Genomic DNA, 26,184 nt, shown 5'->3' on the forward strand with positions numbered 1-26,184 from the left:
CATTTGAAACAAATTGAATATGCCGAACCAGAATTAGAATACGCACGAGATTTGTACCTCAAATTGATTAGTTCCTTTTCCTAAATCCAATGGCTGGGCTAAAATAAATTTATATAAATGGCTGCCAAACGAGAATTAGAATGCACACGTGATTTGTACCTCAAATTGATTCGTACCTTTTCCACATGTTGTTGAAATAAAATAAAAGAAATTAAAATAAATCTATATGTTGTTGAAAGAAATTGAAATAATAAACGATTACCTGCCTTTTGTTTTTTTTTAATCTGGTGTTATTATCAACCCATTCTGCTTAGTGAGTTGTGATTATTGACGACAATTGATTGGTGATTGTTAAAGCAGTTTAAAAAAACGGTTGAAAAAGTATTTAAAGATACATAATGGGAGATAAGATAAAGAGATGGCAGTTCTCGCTATAATAGTTAAAAACTAGATAGTGTAAAGGTAATTTGCTGAAAATTTCAGTCAAATTGATCCACTATGAGCCGAGAAAGAAGCGGGTGAAATTTTTGCATAGTCTTGGTAATGCATGTTTAATCTGGTGTTGATTATTGAACCCATTCTGCTGAGTTATGATTGTGATTTGTGATTATTGACGATAATTGATTGGTGATTGTTAAAGTGGTTAAAAGCGATTGAATATACTAAGAATTCTAAAATGTGACACGTAATGTATTATTCATTATATAATGAACCTTAAATCAATTTAACTCACTGTAGAGAGTGCTACGTTGAAGGTAATAGCATCATCTCTTATCTCGAAACACGGAGGGTTGAGAGATAAGGTTTGTTATCTAAGCAAGTCTCCAAAAGGTGCCTATGTGTGAAGATGGGCGTACGCGTTTCTTTGATCTGATATATCACGGGGTAATTCTGTTATTGAAACCGAACTCCATGAAAATGGCTTTCGATCGTAACCGATGTTGGATTTGAACAAATCGTTTAATCATGTTTCACCTTTATTTCAATTTCTTTCAAACACATTTAGGAAAACAAACTAATCTCGTGCATATTCTAATTATGGCTCGGCAGCCACTTTTATACATTTAGCGTAGCCGTTGGATTTGATCAAATAGATTCACCTTTATTTCAATTTCTTTTAACTGATTTCAACAACACAGGAAAAGGTGCGAATCAATTTGAGGTACGAAGTGAAGTAGGAAACGTCTCATGTGAGGTACGAATGAACTACGACACGACACGAAATGGCTTGCCATTTCTTCAATTTTTAATTTAGACGACTAAAACTTAGTGACATACCTGGAATTGCCATCCCATTACTTTCTTACACGAGGAAACCAAATTCAGATCAAGCTATATAACCTCTCTCTCATGAAAAATCATAGTTTGTTTACATCCCGCTGTTGAACATCAGCCATGTTTGACCTAGTTATCCAGAAGAGTCGAAGAGGGAGGGGGCGTTGGTTTGGCTCAAGTCGTTTCGGTCTACTTGGTTGTCAAGGAAGTTGTTCGGCCCAGTAGTATATAACTTTTATTTTTACGGAATCCAAGACCACCGCAGTTTGCCAAACTGATTTGAATATTTAATTGGCCCCGAGGGCTGTAGCGTTTTGATATTCATATAAACTGCGTACAAATTTTATCCTGAACTGCATGTGATGGAAATTTTGACGGGGGCTATAGGCGTACACAATAACTTGGTCCATAATATGCAAAAGTAATTGCAGATTGCATAGTTAATATAAGTTATTCTCTTGCTTACGACATGCCGTTGATTCTGTGTCAATCGGATAATTATTATTTAGTTTATAGGCTAAAAACTGCAAGGCCAAAGGGAAATAATCTGGACAAATATATTTTGAATATTTATATACAGCTGATCAAAACCTATGTACATTGGAAAACTAATAAACTTTTTATAAAAATGTCATATCTCTAGACCTTACTCCCAAAAACCGAGTGGCTTAATGCGCAGTTTCTGCAAAATAAGCGGGTTAAAACAGAACATAATATTAATTCGACCAAAAAACATGATCCACAGTCTGAAACCTAAGTATTACTTCTGCAAAAGAAACGGGCGAATTTTCCTTCACTATATATTTCTAACCGAATGTACCCGATTAGGAGATAACTGTCTACCCTATACGCTAAATGCAAGTCTCCCATTACGCAGATGCACTTGTAATGTTGATGTTTTGAGAAAGAAACGATGTCGAAATATGTGAAATTTCCAAGAGGAGAGTGGATCTTATCGAACTTTTAGGCGTTAGGGCTTGACGAAGCGAGCAACGGGATGACAATTTCAGGTATGTCACCAATTTTTGGCCGTTTAAATTAAAAACTGAAGAAATGGCAAGGAATTTGAGAGTCAGAGTATCTCTTGGAACAGACAGTAAGTACGAAACAGCCAGGTTAGGAAACAGCTGACATCCCACATTTCAATGTGGGCTTATAAAAATTTGTGTTTTGAAAATTGTGAAATGCAATTGGATTCATTTTTTGTCCCAATAAACCATCTCACCAAGGTTTAAAATTTCCATTGAGAAGAGAAAAGTAGGATGTTAAACCCCGATTCATTTTGTTTGATTAAGCTACCTGTAAAGGAGTGTGATGATTGGCATCTCTTATTGTAACATCTGCACCATGTTTTAACAACATAGAAACAATACGATCCAGACCCAGTTCACTGGCTTCATGTAAAGCTGTAGCACCTGAAAAATGATTCAAATAATGAGAGAGAGAACTAACACATAGTTCAATTTTATTTCAATAATTCGCTTGCGCAAAGAGGTCTTTAGCAGTGGGAGCAAACCGGAGGACCCGGATAAAACACAAAAGGTTAGACAGTCGACCCTACTCCATGTCACGTACAACCGGGGAATCAAAACCCCACAAGTTGACTCAATGACAGACCGTATGATAAAGCGCGCACTTGCTAACCATTCGGCTATCGGACCCCCCCACCGATTCAAATAATGAGTTTACTGATGTAAATGATACCTTCATCATTTTGACCGATAAAAGAACAGAAATACAGATTTTTTTTTTGATACCAGGTTTTATCAAACATACCAGGAGTTATTATTCTTCAATTTAAATTTGTCCTTACCCTTTGCATTTTTGGCATTAATTTCGGGACATTTTGAATGTTGTAAGATCTTCTCAACAACTTTTTCATTCTCTGAAATAATAAATAGATTACAACCCCCATGTTAACAGCATGGACGATAACATGATGAAGGTTGCTAAAGGTTGCAGATAAGCATAGGCCCATACTTTCTGCAATGTATGGCTATGAATCAAATTGATATTCAGGTACAAAAAGTCTGACTGAAATCCTGTGTACATGTATGAGACACCAAGCAATTTCTAGTAGAAAATTTTTTTTGTTTGACCAATCAGGGCAAGCTAAAATATGATCCTGCAAGATTAGCTGTGGAAATCCCTTCATTGTTGTCTGCAAATTGATTGTACATGCACACAGCTGTGATTTTGAAAGCATCGCTGGTTGCCTATTGAGGATGTATGTTCCGGGCTTTGGAAATAAAATTTGCATTTCTTAATTTACTATTTTTTTTAACTAACAAAAATATATACCTTCAACCACAGCTCTGTGTAATAAATTTGTAAAACCCCTGTGTCTACTCGCAACTGGTGGACTCTTTCCTCCACAAAATAGACTAAGTTTTGATGGCAATCCATGGCTATCTGAGTTATAATGATCAACAAGCTTATCTAAACCTGAATATAAAAACATGAGAATTAAGAAATAAAAAAAATCCAATGATTAGTTAACAATTTAAGCTGATGTACCTATACCTATATGTTGGTCAGGATTACAGTAGGTCAAATCCCAAAATAAATAGATGACACATTTATTTTTTTCAAAAGTATCAAGCAATCAAACTGATTATCAACTATACACTAAGTTTTATCACTCTCTATCAGATAGAATCAAAGTTATCTTGTCCTAAAGCATTGACCAATGAAATTGCTTAGCTCTGCTTAGGTTTAGTTCAAAATGTTAATCATTGAACTCAGTCAAGACATTCACCTACATCTACATCAAGTTTAAACATTAAAGCTTAATTAAAAACAGAGTTGTTATGTTCAAAAGTCTTGACCAACCAAATTGCTTATCTCTCCTTAGCCTAAGCAGAAAATTTCATCATCGAACTTAGTCAAGGTAATGATATAATGAAGACACAATGCGCAGAAATCACAAACAAACGAACAATTCAAATAACTCAAATTTGAAAACAATCAGGAATATAACCCAGAGAAACCATTGTGTAATGCCAGCATGAGTCATGATCTGCTATATGAAATATGAGTGTAAGCAACATTGAAGTAAAATTTAACTATACAAGTAACCACATAGGTGAAATGTATAAAAAAAAACCAAGCAGTCTAAAACTAAATGCTCTAAGTCAATTAAGAAACATTTTAGTATTCAATAGAATCGAGGCATATTGAATACAGTTAGGGCACATGTTCCACCCATCACAAAAACAGAGCAAAAAACAAACAATACTGAATACAACGAAGCAAATGTAGACCGTCTTGAAAGACAGCTGTCTGCTGACTGATTGACGTGACGTAAAAAAGGCAGAAGGTTGCAAATGACATCAAAATTTAGGTGACAAAACACCACAATAAAAAGGGCGATAATCCAGATAAAATAACTCCAAAAGGTTAATAAACTATCAATTTAGCAACTAATCAGAATTATTAAGTTATGTAATATATAATTGCACAAAATATAATAGTAATACATAATACCCCACACAAGAAATGCAAAACGGGTATGCTGAAGAAATCGTACAATCTAAGTGTATTTATAAAAGCATAAAATAAGGGCAATAATCCAGATAGGATTAGGTAACTACAGAAAACTTAAAATAAATATTAAATTGGATCATTATCCAAAATGAAGTCAGTTATATACTGTACTTATAAGAAATGTTGAAGAAATGGAAGTTTCGAAATTTCTTTTAAAATGCGTAACTGTGTACTGCCTTTGGCAGTGCACTTAAAATAAAGAGATTTTAATCTAGAAAAAAATAGTTCTTTATCTTTATATACTGTTGATAATCATAATGCCTGTGAATTGAAAACATTATATTATTATAGCATGACATCTGGTATGTTACTATAAACCGATGGGTATTTTACCACTTCAAAGCCAAATTTGTCCGTTTTGTCGAAAATAACGACATTAAATTTATTGTTAATTATATACTCAAAGCCATTAAAAACACAGTGCCAAATTCAAAGTTTATTTACTGCAACAACTTTTAACAAATGTACATAACAATTAACAAAATCGAGATAACAAGCATCTGTGGATAATTTCATGAAAGAATTCACCATAAATGCACAAAACCGAAACATCGGAGAACCATGAAACAAAGCAGGGGTCTGCTGAAGTCAGTATAGGGTATGTCCACCATGAGCTCTTACACATGCCTGAAGTCGCCTCAGCATGGACTGGCACAGATGTCTCACTAAACGCTGTGGGATTGTTTGCCAATGGTTTTGGAGTGCCTGTGCCAACTCTGCAACAGTTCATGGTGGCATGGCTTGAGTTCGAACCTGTCATCCAAGTTCATCCCAAAGATGTTTGATCGAGTTCATGTCAGGAGACATAGCGGGCCAATCCATAACACGGACATGATGATTGTTCAGAAAGTCTATTGTCAACCTGGCAGTGTGGGGTCGGGCGTTGTCATGCTGGAAAATCATCTGTCAACGGATACCATGTTGAGCCAGCAATGGAAGCAACACCGAATGAAGGATGGCGTCAACATAATGTTGAGCGTTGAGATTGCCTTGGACCACCACTAACTGGGACCGGAAGTTGACATTGATAGCGGCACAAACCATGACGCCACCTCCCCCGAAACGATCCCTTTCCAGCATGCAGTTACAAGCAAAGCGTTCATGTCTACGTCGGTAGATACAGTGACATCCATCAGGAAAACTGAGGTTGAATCGGGATTCATCCGAGAAGATGACATTTCGCCATGGTGTGTTGTGCAGATACCTGATTTGCGGCCCATTGCTGTCTGGCAAGTCGATGATGATGCAAAAAGATTTGACCTTGGTAAGGTCTACGGCAGCATAACCCAAGCGCAGTAAAATTCCTTCGGACTGTTTGAGGGCTGATCTGACATTGCTGTGTTCCAACGGTTCCCTTGGCAGTAGCAGTAGCTGACTGGTATTTGTTGTACAGATGCTGTAGTCGGTTGTGGCCATCTTGAGCAGCAGTTGCAGTTATTACAGGTGGTACTCCAGATCGGGGTCGATCGGCAACTGTTCCAGCAATGGTCGATGGGTTGATATTAAAGTGTCTGGCGACGGCTAACTGTGAAGCCTCCTGATCCAGCATGCCAATAGCTCTGTTCCTGTTTTCTTGTGTAAGGCGTGGCATTTTTCCGAAGTGATGAATGTTGAAATTTAAAGTGCCAAAGAGCAGGGAATGCATGTGCAAAACGTGTAACATGAGCTGCTTAAAATCGTGAAAAAAGACAAGTGTTCAAACCCAGAACTCCACAAAAAGAGACCCATCACAAGTTTCACCTATGTGCCATAAGATAGGAAAACCCAAGAAAATGTTAACCAGAAATATTTCACGAATTAGGCATTGTGTTTTTAATGGCTTTGAGTGTATTAATGTCTGGGTCAAGAACAGATGCATTTATAGTGCCGGAATTTTCTTTATTTAATATTAGTTCTGGGGGATATATACTATTCAAAAAAAGTAGGGGATATTTGATTTTGGGGGCATAATACTAAAATATGTAAATGACTACGAAAAAAGTCACTATAGAACCTAACAGAAGAAACATTTCCAGTTACATGTGACGCCCAAACGCACCAATAGCTACCGCCTGGAATGCAGGTGATGCTTGGGATCATCATGGGGGTCCAACCCAAGATTTGCACGACTCTGACTTTGAATGTTACAGTCATTGTGGCATTGAATTCCAGGGTGGAAACATCAGTTTAATTGTTTTAGTGACCAGAAAACAAATTTTGATATGCGTCGGCTTACCCAAAATGAAAGGTTACGTGCCCTTGGCATGCTACAGATCGGCACAACACAGGCGGTTGTGGCGCAGACGATGAATGTTTCTCAGTCTGTCATAAGCAGGCTATGGTCCAGATACCGTGATACACAATCTGTACAGGACAGACCATGCTCAGGTCGACCGAGGGCGACAACTCAAGCCCAGGATCGATTTATCCGTACCTTGGCCTTGAGAAATCGTGTCATCACAGCAAATCAGATCAACGCTCGTCTTCAAACAGACACTGGTGTGAGAGTGAGTGGCCAGACGATTCGGAATCGACTGCATAGGGGTCACCTTCGCGCCCGACGTCCTCGCGTGATCCCTTGTTTGAGAGATCATCACATTCAGGCAAGACGTCGTTGGTGTAGGGATCGTCAACACTGGGATAATCGACGCTGGAGCAATGTGATGTTTTCAGATGAGTCAAGGTTCACTGTTGATTTTTTTGACAGACGTAGGAGGGTGTGGCGTCGTGGAAACGTGCGCTTCCAAGACGTTAACGTCATCAGACATGATCGATTTGGGGGTGGTTCTGTTATGGTGTGGGGAGGCATCACTGTTGCTGGAAGAACGGCTTTACATGTTGTTGCAGGGCGTGTTACAGGCCAGTACTACCGGGACAACATCTTGCCAGTCCATGTTGTGCCGTTCGCACGACGTCATGGCCGCCGTTTCATCTTCCAGGATGACAACGCAAGATGTCACAGGGCCAGGATCGTTACAGGTTACCTCCAACAACAGAACATCACCACATTACCTTGGCCAGCACTGAGTCCCGACCTCTCCCCCATCGAGCATGTCTGGGACATGCTTGGACAGAGGTTACGTCAACGTCAACAACGTCCTGCCAATGTCCAAGAACTTGCTGCTGCGTTGCAACAGGAATGGGACAATCTGGACCAAAATGACCTTAGACATCTCATTAGGAGTATGCAACGTCGGATCAATGCTTGTTTGGCAAACAGAGGAGGATTTACCCGTTACTGACTTGGTTGTGATGCTGTGGTAACTTTGCTGTTTGACCCCGGGTATCATTTTACCCTTATAATGGTCAGTCTGTGCCTTACTTAGTCTAACGATCATTTGGAATAAATCGATGAATGTGAACTTCATTTCATTTTGTCATTTGTTTCTTCGTCAGTTTCATTAGGTGACTTTAATAACACTTAAAAATCAAATATCCCCTACTTTTTTTGAATAGTATATTTCACTTTTATATATGTTGAAATTTCCATTATCATTGATGGGTGTTATGTCATCAATGTATCGGAAGGTATAGTTTAGACTTTTAGCTACTTTGTAATCTGTTTTTTGTTTATGATCCTGAAAGCAGAATTCATATTTATATCAATTTGTATTTGCCGTAAATGGGGCGGGTCAGTTCCCATTAGTAAACCAATAGTTTGGTGTATTATCTGATCCCCAAACTCAAATATGGCATTGTCAATGAGAAAATGTATGATGTGTGGAAACTTTTCTTAATCAAAACATCCAGTGTGGGCAATGCAACATTTTATAATCCATTTAGCATCTTCTGAGTAAATGTCCATCAAGTTTCTGCCTTTCCCGAAAGCTACATTAAAAGCTTTATCTACAAACCAATCCAAATTATCTTTAAGATTTGAATGTCGAAGCATAGTTATCGTGTCCCAAAGCATCAACCAATCAAATTGCTTATCTCTGATAACCCAACGCAGAAACCGCTCATCTTCAAACTCCATCAAGGCATTGACCTAATAGATACCTACACCAAGTTTGAACATTCTAGCTCAATTAGAAGGAAAGTTATTGTGTCCCAAAAATTGTAACGAAAAGACAGACAGACAGACTCTTTTTAATAGTCCCCTGCTTTCTTTGAAAGATGAGGGAAAAAAATAGTTTAGAGGTTATGTACATGTAACTCCTTTCGAGCGCAATTTCTTCTTTAACAATTTCAATTTTCTCACCTTTAATTTTAGGACCATCGTCAATCTGAAAATATCCCGGAGATTTCTGTTCAATGATAAAATGGAAACATTTGTTGTTACTGATTAAGGACAGTGCAAAGTTCTTCCCACTTTCTCGAATCAGAAACAATCCATCTGAATTTGCTTCATCCCCTGCTTTGTATTTACCTGCAAAGAAAGAGATGTTAGAAAATGGAATGGACTGTAGATATGATAATATAGTTCTGTTACAATACACATCTGCATTGTATTTGTATGATACAAGATACACAAGGCTTACTTCAAGAATACATATTTCATTCATCTAATTCAAAAAGATCCATATGCAATTTTCTGAGCAATAAAATACCTTTCACAAGCTATTATACATATATATAATAAGTAAAATTCAAATATTATTAGAGAAAAAACACTAAAAATTAATGTTTTGGATAGTACTTTCATCGTTATCAATTTAGAAACGAATTGCCAGACCATTTTAATGCGTTACTAACTAATTTGAAAAAGAAATACTAAAACGCAAATGAAAATATTTACTTGGCATGCATGTTTTCTACAAGTGAAGTCCCTAGAAATTTTTAACGATAATCAGTAAGCTGCACTTTGGCATGCATTCCTCGACAAGCTTTCAATAGAAGGTAGTACCAACCGATAAATTAGTGCGTACAAAGAAATGTCTTTTCAGAATATTAGAAATGTTATTATAGTATGTGCAAAGAAATCTTACAGTTCTTTGTTGGATGAGGAAACACGCGAGTTGTCAATCATCGATAATCACGGTATTGTGTATTGCAATTATTCCATTTAACATAAAAGACATTTAGCTTTCACAATTATAAAAACATCGGCAGTGATCGATCAATCAAACAACGAAGAATTACTAAATATACACAAACTAGCAGTGTTTATATTTTATTGACGGTCTCAAAAATCGCTGATCATTTATATTCAGTCTTTTACTAGCAGTTAAGAATACCAACAATGTTAATAATTATTGTTAAAAAACTTTCATCAGCCTAACTTAAAACCCCAGCTATTACTACACATTTTCAACAGTCTTCTATTTATTTATTAAGACCGAAATGTTGCCAGACCGAGCTTGAACAGTCGTCAAGTAAGTTCGAATCATCGTAAAACTGAGTCTGAAACGTCACTTGTGTTGAGTCGAAAGGTCGGGGGACCGAAATTTTGTTCAACCTTCCAGTCAAGTACATCTCATAAAATAAACAAAATCTAATACATGTATGTGTCAATTACGTAGCTATGGTTATGATCATATTTACTGAACCAACAGGTAGCCTACCCTGTGCCTCCATGGACCACGATGATCATTAGATAACAAATCTTACCTCTCAACCCTCCGTGTTTTGAGATAAGAGATGATGTAGCACATGCGGGATCGATTCGCACCCGCAATTTGTGAATAAAATTGACAATATTTTTAATCAAAACAACGATTGTTTATCGTTATTTATAATATTTCTGCCACATCCAACTACAATTTAGCATATAATCTTACCTGAAACGGGTACAAATCGTCGTTTTTAAAATCGAGGCGTTAAGCCGTTACTAAGACCACCATCTTTTTAAACGATACGCTGTCATCATGAAGGCGGGGCTAAATATAAGACTTTCATAACAGCCAATCAAAAGGGCAATCTAAAGCATTTTAACTATGAATGGATTTCGATGGCGGTGAATGTCAGACAAAAACAACGCTTCATTAATTTAAACGAGTTAGGCGACAGTTGTGCCACTACATTGGCCTCTGTAAGTTTAATTAATCATAATAGCATAAACTCATCTTATTTTAAAGATGTAACATGCATTAATAATAATAAAGAAATTGAGTTTGGCATCCAATCGTAGCTAAAAACAAACACATCAGTATCTCAACGTTTTTAGCTACGTTCTCGTAGCTCTAAATGATCATGTGTACCACCACCATCGGCATATGAACTATCAACAGACCTGCCTACCGTATCAAATCACTGTCCTGACACTGTTGCAGCAGTGAGTAGCCTTTTAAAAATGAAGGAGTCAAAGAATCAGGATGAACAAAACCCAGGTTACCTTCTCTTAAAAGTGTCTCAGCACCTTCCCTGGTCACACTTCCGTGAAACCATTGTACTCGTTGATCATTTTCTTCTTCCTTCTTTCTTTCTGCTGCCAGTAAGTCATCCAAAGAAAGCGTTTTTAGCAGTTTACTCACGCGAGGAGACTCATTTGTGCCAACATTAACACTGTTTTTCAAGTCGGCCACACGATATTGTTTCCGAGCATCTGTCATTTTGTGGCACAAGTTTAACTTCCTTATTCCATGTTTTATTTTGATCATGTGACAAGGCTCTACACGGAAGTACTTTTTGGTTTTATGCTGGGCTGAAGTCAGCGGACGTTACGCTGAGCGGACGTTTTATGACCTTGACCCTCATCGTCGAAAGCTGCGGTTAACAAAACACAATGTTTAGCCGTTGAAGTGAGCGTACGGAATGAATAACAAATTTCCGCACTACAAATCTATTTAAACCACTGAAGACACACAATAATTGGCACGAAATGAAACAGTCTTTATCCAACATTTCTGTAACACCATAGATAATTTCGGAAAGTCACTGGAATACACCGCAAAACAGGTTGAATTAATACCGGTTAAACAGCAAAACACTTCAATGTCAATTCTGTTTACGTAACGTCCGCTGCGCTGCTGTTTCATTTTCTTGAGCCACTCAATACTTGGCATTTAATGAAAGAGTGTTTATCCCTCTTTCATGTACAGACACCATAGATTATTCTTGAAAGTCCTCAACATAATCTGAAATCCGTCATAGGAAAGCAGTACCCCCCCCCCCCCCCCGTCTTGTTTGAATTCTGTTTTACCAAACGGCTGCTGTTATTTTATTTTCTTGAGCCACTAAATACATGACATGGAATTAAAGAGTGTAAAGAGTATTTATCCCTCTTTCATGTGGTACCATAGATTATTTCTGAAAGCCCTCGATTCAGACTTAAATCCGTCCCAGGAAAACTCCCCCCCCCCCCTTTTATGTCCATAATCAAACCAAACGCCTGCTGTTTCATGTTCTTGAGCCACACATTACATGGCATGGAATTAAAGAGTGTTTATCCCTCTTTCATGTTGCAACATAGCTTATTCTTTAAAATCCTCGTCATAGTCTGAAATACGTCCGAAAAGCCCCCCCCCCCCCTTTTCTTTCTTTGTGAACTGTGCTTTACCAAACTACCGCTACTATTTCATTTTCTTGAGCCACGCAATACGTGGCATTGAATGAAAGAGTGTTTATCCCTCTTTCATGTGGCACCATAGATTATTTTTGAAAGTCCTCAACATAATCTGAAATCCGTCCTAGGAAAGCAGTCCCCCCCCCCGTCCTGTTTGTCAATTTTGTTTTACCAAACGGCCGCTGCTTTTTTATTTTCTCTTTCATGTGGCACCAAAGATTAAAAGATTATTTCTGAAAGCCCTCGATTCAGTCTTAAATCCGTCCCAGGAAAGCTGCCCCCCCCCCCCCGTTTATGTCCATAATCATACCAAACCTCTGCTGTTTCATGTTCTTGAGCAACTCATTACATGGCATGGAATTAAATAGTGTTTATCCCTCTTTTGTGTTCCAACATAGCTTATTCTTTAAAATCCTCGTCATAGTCTGAAATACGTCCGAAAGCCCCCCCCCCACTCTTTCTTTGTGAAGTGTGCTTTACCAAACTACCGCTACTATTCCATTTTCTTGAGCCACACAATACTTGACACAGAATGAAAGAGTGGTTGTCCCTCTATCATGTGGCACCATAGATTATTCTTGAAAGTCCTCAGCATAATCTGAAATCCGTCCTAGGAAAGTAGTACCCCCCCCCCCCCCTCTGTCTTGTTTGTCAATTCTGTTTTATCAAACGGCCGCTGCTATTTTATTTTCTTGAGCCACTCATTACATGACATGGAATTAAATAGTGTTATCCCTCTTTCATGATGCAACACAACTTATTCTTTAAAATCCTCGTCATAGAAATACTTCCGAAAAGCCCCCCCCCCCACTTTTTCTTTGTGAGCTGTGCTTTACCAAATGTCCGCTGCTGTTTCATTTGGACATAAAGGGGGGGGGGGGTGGTGGACAGCTTTCCTTGGACGGATTAAAGACTGAATCGAGGGCTTTCAGAAATAATCTATGGTGCCACATTCGGACGTATTTCAGACTATGACGAGGATCTTAAAGAATAAGCTATGTTGCAACATGAAAGAGGGATAAACACTCTTTAATTCCATGTCATGTATTTAGTGGCTCAAGAAAATAAAATAGCAGCGGCCGTTTGGTAAAACAGAATTGACAAACAAGTCGGAGGGGGGAGGGGGGGTACTGCTTTCCTAGGACGGATTTCAGACTTTCAAGAATAATCTATGGTGCCACATGGCTAAAAAACATGAAACAGCTGACGTTTGGTATGATTATGGACATAAAGGGGGGGGGGCAGCTTTCCTGGGACGGATTTAAGACTGAATCGAGGTCTTTCAGAAATAATCTATGGTGCCACATGAAAGAGAGATAAACACTCTTTAATTCCATGTCATGTATTTAGTGGCTCAAGAAAATAAAATAGCAGCGGCCGTTTGGTAAAACAGAATTGACAAACAAGTCGGAGGGGGGGGGGGGGTACTGCTTTCCTAGGACGGATTTCAGACTTTCAAGAATAATCTATGGTGCCACATGAAAGACGGATAAACACTCTTTTATTCAATGCCAAGTATTGAGTGTCTAAAGAAAATGAAACAGCAGCGCAGCCATAGGCGTACGGGCTCGATGACAGTTAGGGGGGCAGAACCCGAAATGCCCGAAAAAATTTCGGGTGTACAGACAGCGGCGTCGGTATTCCTCCAGAGGCGAAGAAGCAGAGCTCCCCTTGTATTGTACCCCCCCCCCCCCCACAAGAAAATTTTTGAATATTTGACGGCTGCAAACATAATTTCCTGCTATTTCAGCCCGTGAACAAAGCAACTTCAAAGTGGTCTAATATAGCCTAATTAAGATGGCTGACTCGAATTCCAATCAAAAGATCAATCGTTTACAGTCCACGGAGACGGGACCGTTTGGAGAAAATTTTGAAAATTTAACAGCCGCATACGCGTTTTCCTGCTATTCCAGTCTGTGAATACAGCAAATTCAATTTGGTCCAATATAGCCCCCCCCCCCCCAAGAAAATTTTTGAATATTTGACGGCTGCAAACATAATTTCCTGCTATTTCAGCCCGTGAACAAAGCAACTTCAAAGTGGTCTAATATAGCCTAATTAAGATGGCTGACTCGAATTCCAATCAAAAGATCAATCGTTTACAGTCCACGGAGACGGGACCGTTTGGAGAAAATTTTGAAAATTTAACAGCCGCATACGCGTTTTCCTGCTATTCCAGTCTGTGAATACAGCAAATTCAATTTGGTCCAATATAGCCCCCCCCCCCCCCAAGAAAATTTTTGAATATTTGACGGCTGCAAACATAATTTCCTGCTATTTCAGCCCGTGAACAAAGCAACTTCAAAGTGGTCTAATATAGCCTAATTAAGATGGCTGACTCGAATTCCAATCAAAAGATCAATCGTTTACAGTCCACGGAGACGGGACCGTTTGGAGAAAATTTTGAAAATTTAACAGTCGCATACGCGTTTTCCTGCTATTCCAGTCTGTGAATACAGCAACTTCAATTTGGTCCAATATAGCCTACCTGGCTGACCCGAATTCCAAACAACCATTCAATCGTCGCGGGGTATGGGGGGGGGGGGGGGCTCACCCTTGGGACCTCACCCTCCCCGAGAAAATTTTGAAAATCTAACCACCGCAAATGCGTTTTCTGCTATTCTAGCCCGTGTAAGAAACTCCAAAAGTATCCAATGGTTTTGTAACCGAAATCCCATTCTGAATTACAACCATCCAATCAGACCGTTGCAGTTGCATTCACAAATAAATAATCGATGCTCGAAAAATGTCGCACAAAGTAGAGTGGCTCCAGACAAAATGTTTTAATCCATAGTCAACTCAGTACAAATTTGTGGTATTCAATTAAAAGAAAAGTAAAATTAGTGTTTTATTAGGGCTCAATGACAGTTAGGGAAGAAAAACTAGAAATGCCCGAAAAAATTTCAGGTTTACAGACAGCGGCGCCGGTTTTCTTCGAGGGGTGAAGAAGCAGAACTGACCTTGTATGGACCCCCGAAGAAAATTTTGGAATATTTGACGGCCGCAACGCGTTTTACTGCTATTCCAGCCAGTAAAATTAGTGTTTTATTAGATTTCGGGCACTTTATTTTGCCAAGTAGATGAAATAAAAAATTTTTTTCACTTTACCCTTCTGCCCGAAAAGTCAGCTTGCCCGAAAGTTAGGGGGGGGGGGGGGCAGCTGCCCCCCCCCCCCTGACTCCCTGGCTCGTACGCCTTTGAGCGCAGCGGACGTTTGGTAAACAGAATTGACATTAAAGTGTTTTGCTGTTTAACCGGTGATTAATTCAACCTGTTTTGCGGTGTATTCCAGTGACTTTCCGAAATTATCTATGGTGTTACAGAAATGTTGGATAAAGACTGTTTCATTTCGTGCCAATTATTGTGTGTCTTCAGTGGTTTAAATAGATTAGTAGTGTGGACATTTGTTATTCATTCCGTACGCTCACTTCAACGGCTAAACATTGTGTTTTGTTAACCGCAGCTTTCGACGATGAGGGTCAAGTTCATAAAACGTCCACTCATCGTAACGTCCGCTGACTTCAGCCCAGCGTCTCGATCACCACTGTCTTGTTTAAAATTTTATGTTTCTCCTTCGTTTTAGCATAAAAGATGGCGTCTATCGAAGATATGGATGTGGACAGGGAGCAAGAAAAAGATCCAAATAACAAACCCGACAAGATGTTTACTCTTAAAAAATGGAATTTGGTTGCTATGTGGAGTTGGGATGTCGAATGTGATACTTGTGCTATTTGTAGGGTCCAAGTCATGGGTTTGTATTGCTTAAAATTAAGAACTACTTCACTCAGTGAGTGAGTGACTTACTTAGTGAGTTAGGCCTGGTCGAAATCAAACTATTTCAAGTAGCAATGCAAAAGCTTTTTTATATTTTTGAATCTGACTAAAACTGAATATTTACTAGCATTCCAACCCCCTTCCCATTTAAGAAACCAAAAAAAATTTAAAAATCGGTTAAGAAATAAAAAAGTTATTGCACTTTTAAGACCCCAAATTGATGGGTACTATTTCAGTAACGTACCTCTACCAGTTCCCATGATCGTAGAGAGTTGAAATTTCCAGGGGGTATTCATGGTGCCTGGCCATGACCTCACACCAAATTTCAGCCGAATCTGTTAATATCTTTTTATTTTAACGTAGTTTAGCTTATAACGAGAAAGTTTATCCGATTTTGACGCCATTTTGTTTGTTGGCTATTGGAATTTTTAAATTTGGTCTATATAATTTACTTGTTTTGATATGGGTTCTGCAACATGGATAAAAAACCCAAATTTGGTTAATTTGACTTTTTTAAGATAGAATTCACATATATGATGGACCTCAAATTTCGAGTGTTGCTTTATGCCGGCAGAATTAATCCTTATAACAACTTCCTAGACTGCTCCTCGATTTGTTGGTATCTAGGGATCTTTAATGTGCGCCGCCAATCCGTACGTACGAACTTGTTTTTCGTTCAACTTATCATTGGCAGGTTCTCTGATCCGCAAAACAAAGTGAATTCTGGGGATGGAGCACCAAACATCCCATACTCATCTAGCCCATTCTCTTTTCTGGCAACAGGGAGCCATGGTAGCTCAGTGGGTAGAACGTTGGCTCACTCAACTGGATGTGCCGTGTCCAATTCCTGCATTGGTTGAGCAAGTTCATTGTGTTATACACACCAGCCTCCCCCAAGATGTACAACGGATGACCTAGCAAGTGACAACATAGTCATTCGGATAGAATGAAAAACTGATGTCCCGTGTGCGCATAAAAGAACCCTTGACAGATGGAATTCGAAATAAGAGTAGGCTGTTGCGCCGCTGTTTTGGCAAAGTTTCCCCTCATAGCACACTGAAATAGTGTGTTCCCCGCACCCACGCCCCCGCCGTCTTCATTAGCCCAGTAGGAGTAGAACATTAAACCCCATTTCATTTTCTTGTAACAGATTCCATATGGCTGTCATTTGATCACCAACAAAAGAGAAAGTAATCCAAGAGATAATTTTTAACAAAATGTTATTTTAGGGAAGTGTTATTAGAATCAATAGAATCAATAAAATATTGTAACAATACAAGAGAAAGAATTCAAACCGTGCACCAGACTTTATACCCCTAAAAAGTGCACGTGAAAATTGTGCCTCTGAACCAGCCCACTGTTAGCAAAAGGGAAACTTGGTTTGACACGTTCACTATAACAAGAAAGCTGCTGTGGTCTGCACCCATATCGGGTGGAGTTATCTTTTTCTTCCACATTATTATTATTATTATTATTATTCGATTTATATAGCGCTTCATTACACATGAGCATGATTTATTTTCCCGAGCTCTGGCACTAGTTCCAATGGTTGGTGAATGAAATACAGTCAATATAACTAGAAAAGGGGTCATTTTATGAGAAAATACGTTTACTTCCAGTGACCAGCGTCGTTTCTGCCTTTTTCTGATAATTTTATTTTTTCAAAATATAAAAAATCAGTCGTAAATACGTTTCTGAATGTTCAAACCACGCTCGACACAAATAATGTTTTCTTCTCTTCACGAAAAGTAAAAAGTCATCGGTGTTGGTGGTCATACACCTTCCCAAAGTCGCGGAATAAAAACAGCACATTTTGCGGTCAGATTTTTTGACAGTGATAAAAATAGTATCAGTGGCGCCCCTAGCGAACTTTTGCATTGCTATTTCAAGTATTTGACCCTCCACTATAAAACCAGTCACATATTATGTATAATCATGGTCCTTATAATACATTAAAAGTAGCTACGAGAACGTAGCTAAAAACGTTGAGATAATGATGTGCTTGTTTTTAGCACAAGTTTAAATATCCGTGGACATGAATGATCCATTCTGGAGGCTATCTTACCTCTGCCTTGGGTCTCGCCACAGTTACTGATCTTCATGATATCTTCCTCCTTAATTGACCGATCGCAGCTATCAGTTTTTCCATATTGTCATCATATTACTCCTAGATACAGCTTTCATCGAAATAACACTGGCACAGTAAACTGTTCGTAATTATTATTTTGGTTTGGTAATAATAATAATAATAATAATGAGGTTTTATATAGCGTCTTTTCCAAGTTGACACATGCTCAAAACGCTTTTAGTAATGGCTCTACTGGTAAAACTGTCAAAACAGGAAAGTCTTTATAGTGCGGATTTAAATTGATTAAAAGTTTGTTGATTCTTGATCTGTTGTGGAAGTTCGTTCCATAATCTAGGACCAGCTGAACTGAAAGACCTATACTTATACCCATATGACTTTGAATTATATCTTGGAACAACTAATGACTGTTTATTTTGAGAGCGAAGTGATCTAATAGGGTTGTAGTCATATAAGAGTTCAGATAAGTATTGAGGAGCTGCATTATTGCGACATTTTATACACTAATGTAAGTATTTTGTATTTGACTCGCGCCTCAGCAGGTAACCAGTGTAAAGAAGCTAGCACATTCTGGATGTGATCAAACTTATGTGTCCTTGTTACTATTCGGGCTGCAGTATTAAGAACTTTCTGGATCTTGGCTAGACGTGCTTGTAGGATTCCATAGAGTAAACTATTATTACAATAATCAATCCTTGATAAAATCAGTGATCTCACAAGTACGGTTGTAGTTTACTTTATTTCTAGTGTTACAGCCATTTAATGGCTTGCAAATATGTCAACCAGTTATTACGATTGTACTTTAAGTTGATATAACAGTCTGTTGGACCCCTAGCTTGATGTACCGGGTACTTATTGCCCCTTAAAGATACATTATGGGAGATAAGATAAAGAGATGGCAGTTCTCACTATAATAGTCAAAAACTAGATAGTGTAAAGGTAATTTGCTGAAAATTTCAGTCAAATTGATCCATTACTAAAATCAATAATATAAACAGCATAGTCTCGATTATCCACTTTTTTTGATTTAATTAATATTGGCCGTTGGCGGCATATAGGAATCTAATCCAGCCAACATCGAAGGCTAGCCTTGACATCGAGAGTTTATTATGGTCTGGATAAGTTAATTAAAGATACATTATGGGAGATTTTTATAGAGAGTTGGCCATTCTTGCTATAACAGTTCAAAAGAAGATGATGAAAGAAGAATATATTGAAAATTTCAGTCAAATTACTTTATTCTGAACATAGTTATCATCGTTGTAATATTTTACTAGAAATGGTAGTGAAATGTGCCTTCAGCTTGGCCGATCGTTTGATTGACAGGCGTTAACTCCACCTACATATCTCGATTATCAAGTAAAGTTTTCAATGGCATGTGGAAATGCTCTACAGCGGCCTCGCTAAGTACACTCTATCATTTAGCCTCAATCTAACTGACGTATTCTCATCAGGGTGTGCCATATTTGAATTAATCAATGAGTGAAATCCTATTTAAATCCGAGCTGTAGCCGAGCCATCCGTGGGTCTACAGAGTTGATTTTGGTCTTGTTGTTTAAATAAAGATCTAATTTATAATTTCTATAACATCTGAAGCCTAAATTAAGACTTGCAATAATCAGATTTTGCTCTTGCACAGTGTATGTTTAATGTCTAATTGATAATTTAGATAACATTTCAGGCCTAAAGAAAGACTTGTAATAAGCAGATTTTGCTCTTGCATAATGCATGTTTAAATCTTCAAATAGTCTGTTGTTTCAATTTTCTTCCAGTAATGGCCAAAAACAGAGATCCTATTTCGTTTTGTTTTTTATAGTTCAAAATTTCGTTTTACTTAGTCTTCACAACACTAGGATCTGGAAGAATTGTTATATAACCCACATTCTGGTTGAAGAACGGTCTGTTATGGCCAGTTCTTGGCATGTGATGCAGGGACCTGGGTAAACTACTAGAAATGTCAATGTTGATTGATTTATTAATGTCTGACACCATAGGGTGAAAAGACGCTTGTAGGACCCCGGACTCGACCTTTCACTACAACCGGTCAGATCTTCATGTAGTGTAGGCCATCGAAACGAAATAATCAGATTGAGTAATGGCATCTATATAGTCCCTCATACTTGTAGTTTGATAGACTGTCTATTGGTGATGTGGAATTGCTGTGCAGCCATTGTTATTTATTCTTAATATCTCCTGTGAATTTTAGGCTACAAACACAGGATGTGCCAAGTTTACGAAAGTGTATGCAATAGTACCTAGACTATTAAACATACATTATGCAAGAGCTAAATCTGCCTATTGCAGGTCTTTCTTTACGCCTGAAATGTTTTATAAATTATTAATTACATTAATTAACTTATCCAGGCCATAATCAACTCTTGATGGCATGGGATTTCTCCGATATTTAATATTTTAATTTAATTTAAAAATGGAGGAGCGAGACTTAGCTTCGAACAACCAGTACGGTGGTTGCAATTGTTCCAACCTTCAAAGGCTAATATCTTCGCTCGCAATAGAGTAATTGGAATGAAATTTTCAAATTATTCATTTTACATTATCTATTTTCGTATTATTATAGCAAGAATGGCTTGCTCTTTATGTAAATCTTACATAATGTATCTTTAAGTCTTATAAATTATACATGTAGCAGTACATGTATATTACATAGTCCATTCTGAGATCTGGCCCCAAGTTCACAAAGCATTCTCAGACTTAAGTTGAGAATTTACTCAACTTTCAATCACTCTTTATGAGAAATATGTTTGATCAAGAAACACAAAACTTTGCACATGGTTTCTTATTGATGTATTTGATACATTAAAACAACAAAAGTTTTGTAAAGAGCTATATATTAGTTAAAATAAGGCGAACAATTTTGAGTAAATTCTCAACTTAAGTCTGAGAATGCTTTGTGAACTTGGGGCCTGATTCTTTCACTGCCAACTGGTCAACACTGCCATATGTAAAATTAAACACAAAAGTGTCATTGATTGAGATGACTGGCAACTACATGTACATGTTAGACCAAAATGGAAAATGTGCCTGGAAATAAGACACCAGTCACAGTTATTGTCAGGCACAAATTCAAGTTTTGTCAGCACAATCTTTCTGGTGCCTGTCATTTTGCCTGTCACTGATCTGTTTTTTTTATACGCCCACATTTAAATGTGGTCGTATATTGTCGTCGCCCCAGTCCGACCGGCGGTCCGGCATCCACAATTGCTTGTGGACGCTCTAGAGGCTAAAGTTAATATCCGATTGACTTTAAATTTATACACAGTGTTTAACATCATGAGACGAAGAAGCCTATTGATTTTCAGCGATTTCCGATAATTACTGCCAGAATTATGGCCCTTGATCACTTCAAAAAATCTTGTGGACGCTCTAGAGGCCAAAGTTAATATCCGATTGATCTTAAATTTATACACAGTGTTTAAGGTCATGAGACGAAGAAGCCTATTGATTTTCAGCGATTTCTGATAATTACTGCCAGAGTTATGGCCCTTAATCACTTTGAAAACTAGAGGCCAAAGTTAATATCCGATTGACCTTAAATTTATACACAGTGTTTAGGATCATGAGATGAAGAATCCTATTGATTTTCAACGATTTCCGATAATTACTGCCAAAGTTATGGCCCTTGATCACTTTGCAAAATCTTGTGACGCTCTAAAGGCTAAAGTTATCATCTGATTGACTTCAGATTGATACACAGAGTTTAAGATCTTGAGAGGAACAAATATATTGATTTTCAATGAATTTTTATGACTTGGAACAGCTAAATCCATGATATTAAAAGTTTATACAAAACGTTAGCATGGGGTAGAACTTTATAAAAACCAAACAAATTCTAATGGTTTTCTGAGTTGTTGCTCTTAATCAGATTTTAGTGTATTATAAATGTTTCATTACCGAAAAAAGTAAAAATATGCGACAACTCTTGTTGACTGTCCGGACGATTTAGCTGCTGTGGGCGTATGTTTCGTTGCCTGGCAACTTATCTTTTTCTGTGTTTTTATTGATATTACGAATACATATATCTGGCGAAAAGTCATAGAACTAAGACCTCTAAGGCCTGTACATCTAGAAATTATGTAAATTGTATTTTTAAACTAATATCTTTCAGATGCTTGTTTACGATGTCAGGCAGAAAACAAACAAGATGATTGTGTTGGTAAGTTTTTGACCTACATGTAATACATATAGGTATCTACCCCATGAATTTCAAATCACTATTTGTTTGATGTAGAGTAGACCTGGATAACTCGCTTTCCAATCAGCAGAATAGGTTCTATTTTAGAGAATTTAGGCATCAATATTTTCACTAGTGAACACCCATTCCAGCAAATACATGAGGCATCATAATGCAAGAGAAAGTTTGTTTGTTTATAGGTAACGAAACACACATTTTTGTCCCCGCCTTTCGAAGAAAGCAGGGGACTATTAAAATGGGTTCGTCCGTCTGTCAGTCACACTTTTTGGGACACAATAACTCTCTTTCTAATTGAGCTAGAATGTTCAAACTTGGTGTAAGTGTTTATTAGGTCAATGCCTTGATGGAGTTTGAAGATGAGCATTTTTTGTTTAGGGTAAGCAGAGATAAGCAATTTAATTGGTTGATGCTTTGGGACACCATAACTATAGTTCTAATTTATGGAGAATGATGAAACTTGGTGTATAGTTTCATTACATCAATACCTTGACTAAGTTCGATAATGAGCATTTTCTGCTCAGGGTAAGCAGAGTGATAAGCAATTTGATTGACCAAGACTTTGGAACGCAATAACTCTCCTTCTAATTGAGCGAGAATGTTCAAACTTGGTGTAGGTATTTATTAGGCGAATGCCTTGATGGAGTTGAAAGATGAGCATTTTCTGCTTAGGGTAAGCAGAGATAAGCAATTTGATTGGTTGATGCTTTGAACACGATAACTTTAGTTCTAATTAAATGAGAGTGATGAAACTTGGTGTTTAGTTTCATTACATCAATACCTTGACTAAGTTCGATGATGAGCATGTTCTGCTCAGGATAAGTTAAGCGATAAGCAATTTGATTGGTTGAGACTTTGGAACACAATAACTCTCATTCTAATTGAGTTAGAATGTTCACACTTGGCATAGGTGTCTATTATTAGGTGAATGCCTTGATGGAGTTTGAAGATGAGAATTGTCTGCTTAGGGTAAGCAGAGATAAGCAATTTGATTGTTTGATGCTTTGGGACACGATAACTTTAGTTCTAATTAAGTGAGAGTGAGGACACTTGTATAGCTTTATTACATCTATGCCTTTACTAAGTTCGATAATGAACATTTTCTGCGGAGGGTAAGCAGAGTGATAAGCAATTTGATTGGTCGAGACTTTGGAACACAATAACTCTCCTTCTAATTGAGGTAGAAAGAATGTTCAAATTTGGTGTAGCCATTCATTAAGTGAATGCCTTGATAGAGTTCGATGATGAACAGAGATAAGCAATCTGATTGGTTGATGCTTTGGGGCACGATAACTTTGGTTATAATGAAGTGAGAGTGATGAAGCTCCGAATAAAGATTTATTATATGACCTTGACTAAGTTTGACGGTGCAAATTTTCTGCTTAGGCTAAGGTGCGATAAGAAATTTGATTGGTCAAGACTTTGGAACATAACAACTCTGCTTTTAATTGGGATAGAATGTTTAAACTTGATGTACATGTTCATTAGGTGAATGTCTCGACATGAGTTCAATGATTAACATTTCGAGCTAAAGCTAAGCAGAGCTAATAAATTTCATTGGTTGATGCTTTGGGACAAGATAATCTTGATTCTTTCTGATAGAGAGTGATGAAACTTAGTGTATAGTTTGATTGCTCGATGCTTTTGAAAAAAATAAATGTGCGATTAATTAATATGTGTCATCTATTTATTTTTAGATTTCGGCGGGGGACATCAGCCGCACTGTTGGATTGTTAAGCCTATATTTGGTTGTTAACTTGTAATAGTAGTAATACTTTTGTTTTTTGTTTATTTTAGTTGTGTGGGGTGAATGTAACCATTCCTTTCATAATTGCTGCATGTCTTTGTGGGTTAAACAGAACAACAGATGTCCATTATGCCAACAAGAGTGGGTTGTACAAAGAATTGGAAAATAGTGATTGTGCTATGCAGGACAATAAATGATCATTTGATTCTAGGTGTGAATCATATTTAGCAAATTGGGCTTCACTATAACCAGAGGTATACTGAATCTCCCATATATTATAAGGGGCTTCAGTATAATACTGCTGGGAGCTGTGTGGACCCCACAGGCTTCTACCTTATAGTGAGGTCTGTGTATATTGAAGACTGTAGAATCCAAGTTAAATAATCGGGGGCCCCAGAAATCTAAAAATAACAGCACAACTTAGTGTAAAGCGGTGGACACACTGGACGAATCATTCACCACAGAAATTTGCCTAGTGTCTCAAGTATCATTCAAACGAATTTCTATTGGCCCAAATCAAACATGTTTGTTATATTCATCTAGTATGTCCGGTTCGCCAAAGCATTCGTCCGTTTTTTTAGAATTCAGTAGCCAATCACCACTGATGTCGAGAAGTCACATGATTGTTTGAAGACATGGTCGCTGCCATGTTTAGTCATGTGACGTGAATGGTGATGCAATCAACTGGTGAAACGGGCGGAGAATTCATCTAGTGTGTCCCCTCATTCTGCGCAGTTAATATTTTTCAGTAACTTTGCTTTGTGACTTTGTACATGATTACCAATTTGAATATCTCTCAATATGTATGGAGTATGGATGAATCAAAATGAGATGCCTCAGTCATAATTTGAAAGGGTTTTAGGAGCTCTGCTTTCCAAACAAAATTCCCTTTCTTGGCATAGTAAAATTAGCATATATTTTAAATAAATGTTGTGCCAAGCTTAGTGTGGCAAAAAATCCAGCAGATGTTTTAATCTCATTTTGAAAATCCAGTAGATGGAGAATGCAATCTTGCTATACAAAAATGGTATTTTGTGTAGAATTTCGCAAGAGTGTACATACAGTTTTTACTACATTAGATTACAATACAAAAACCTGATAATCCTGAAATGATTGTTGGAATTCTGAAAAGAACTGGATATTAGATTTTAACCTAACAATCCACACTTACAATTGTCAATGGATCTAGCAAAAAACGGAACAGATTCACAGACGTGTAAGTGAATTGATATATGTATAGATAGATAGAATAAGACATACACATGATACATCGTATTATGTTGTTAATGTCCAGGTATTTGGGTGTAAAGTCTGGACAGGTTTCTTAGTTTTGTCAAGGTATGGTATAAAGAATGTTGATGCTAAAACTGTCCAGCTTATTCCTTTATCTCACCCATTGTCATCCTGGCTAAAATATTTTATGGCAAAAATGGTCCCTCTTTTGTGCCACTGTGTTAAGTGTGTGATTATCTAAATCATTATTGCTAGTGTCAAATCATCTCTTCATTTAAAGATGGTTTTAGACTGCAGTGTAAACATTGAACGAAAAGAAAAGACAGAAAGTGTAATATTAATTAAACCTTCTTACTTTTCCATTATTTTGTAATCATATTTAATGACAACCTACATGTATGTTGTATTCATATTTATAATTCATTGACAGCTGATGTGTATTTGTTTTGTTATGTTTTTGTCAAAATATGTACATTGTTTTTAAAATTGTAAATAAAAGTACGTTGTGATTCTATGAAAGTTTTTTCCCTGTTATTTTTTTTGTTTTTTTTTTTGTTTTCTTGATCAGAGTCACTTGAAGTTATTAAAATAAAACATTAGTTTGACTATACTAGAATAGGAACAAAGATAATTGCCTGTCAACTTTGGAAATGGATTTGTCTCCCTTTAAACCTCTCTCTCTCTCTCTCTCTCTCACTCTCCCTCTCTCCCCCACCCCAATTCACTTTTACTTTTATAAACACGATTTTAAAAATTCATGGTGATATTAAATTCGCCTTTATTTTTAAAAACCCAAATTGAGTTATTATTTGACAATTAACTAACCCTTGTGCGGACACGTCGCACGAAAAACATTGTCGGCAGCAAGGGCAATCTGATTAAAACACAGA

The 26,184-nt window shown here is 37.5% G+C and overlaps 2 protein-coding genes across 4 annotated transcripts in view; one reads left to right on the top strand and one right to left on the bottom strand.

Annotated features, from left to right (window-relative positions):
• The window catches only part of LOC126819664 (tyrosine-protein kinase HTK16), a 60,878-nt gene extending 49,536 nt beyond the window's left edge, over positions 1-11,342 (bottom strand). For all 3 annotated transcript variants that reach the window (XM_050547837.2, XM_056100846.1, XM_050547830.2), the window contains exons 1-5: positions 11,075-11,342; positions 9,002-9,169; positions 3,577-3,720; positions 3,089-3,160; positions 2,575-2,690 (exon numbers count right to left, since the gene is read on the bottom strand). In XM_050547837.2, coding sequence (XP_050403794.1) covers positions 2,575-2,690; positions 3,089-3,160; positions 3,577-3,720; positions 9,002-9,169; positions 11,075-11,339 — 765 coding nt within the window. In that variant the 5' untranslated portion in view covers positions 11,340-11,342. The remainder of the gene's footprint in view (positions 1-2,574; positions 2,691-3,088; positions 3,161-3,576; positions 3,721-9,001; positions 9,170-11,074) is intronic.
• A 4,407-nt stretch (positions 11,343-15,749) lies between these two features.
• Positions 15,750-25,813, top strand: LOC126819983 (RING-box protein 2). The gene is made up of 3 exons (XM_050548053.1): positions 15,750-15,995; positions 22,231-22,278; positions 24,112-25,813. Exons 1-3 carry the CDS (start codon positions 15,836-15,838, stop codon positions 24,228-24,230), a joined length of 327 nt encoding a protein of 108 aa, XP_050404010.1. The 5' UTR covers positions 15,750-15,835; the 3' UTR covers positions 24,231-25,813.
• The last annotated feature ends 371 nt before the right edge of the window (positions 25,814-26,184 follow it).

This window comes from Patella vulgata, chromosome 1 (assembly GCF_932274485.2).
Source record: "Patella vulgata chromosome 1, xgPatVulg1.2, whole genome shotgun sequence".
NCBI lineage: Eukaryota > Metazoa > Mollusca > Gastropoda > Patellidae > Patella > Patella vulgata.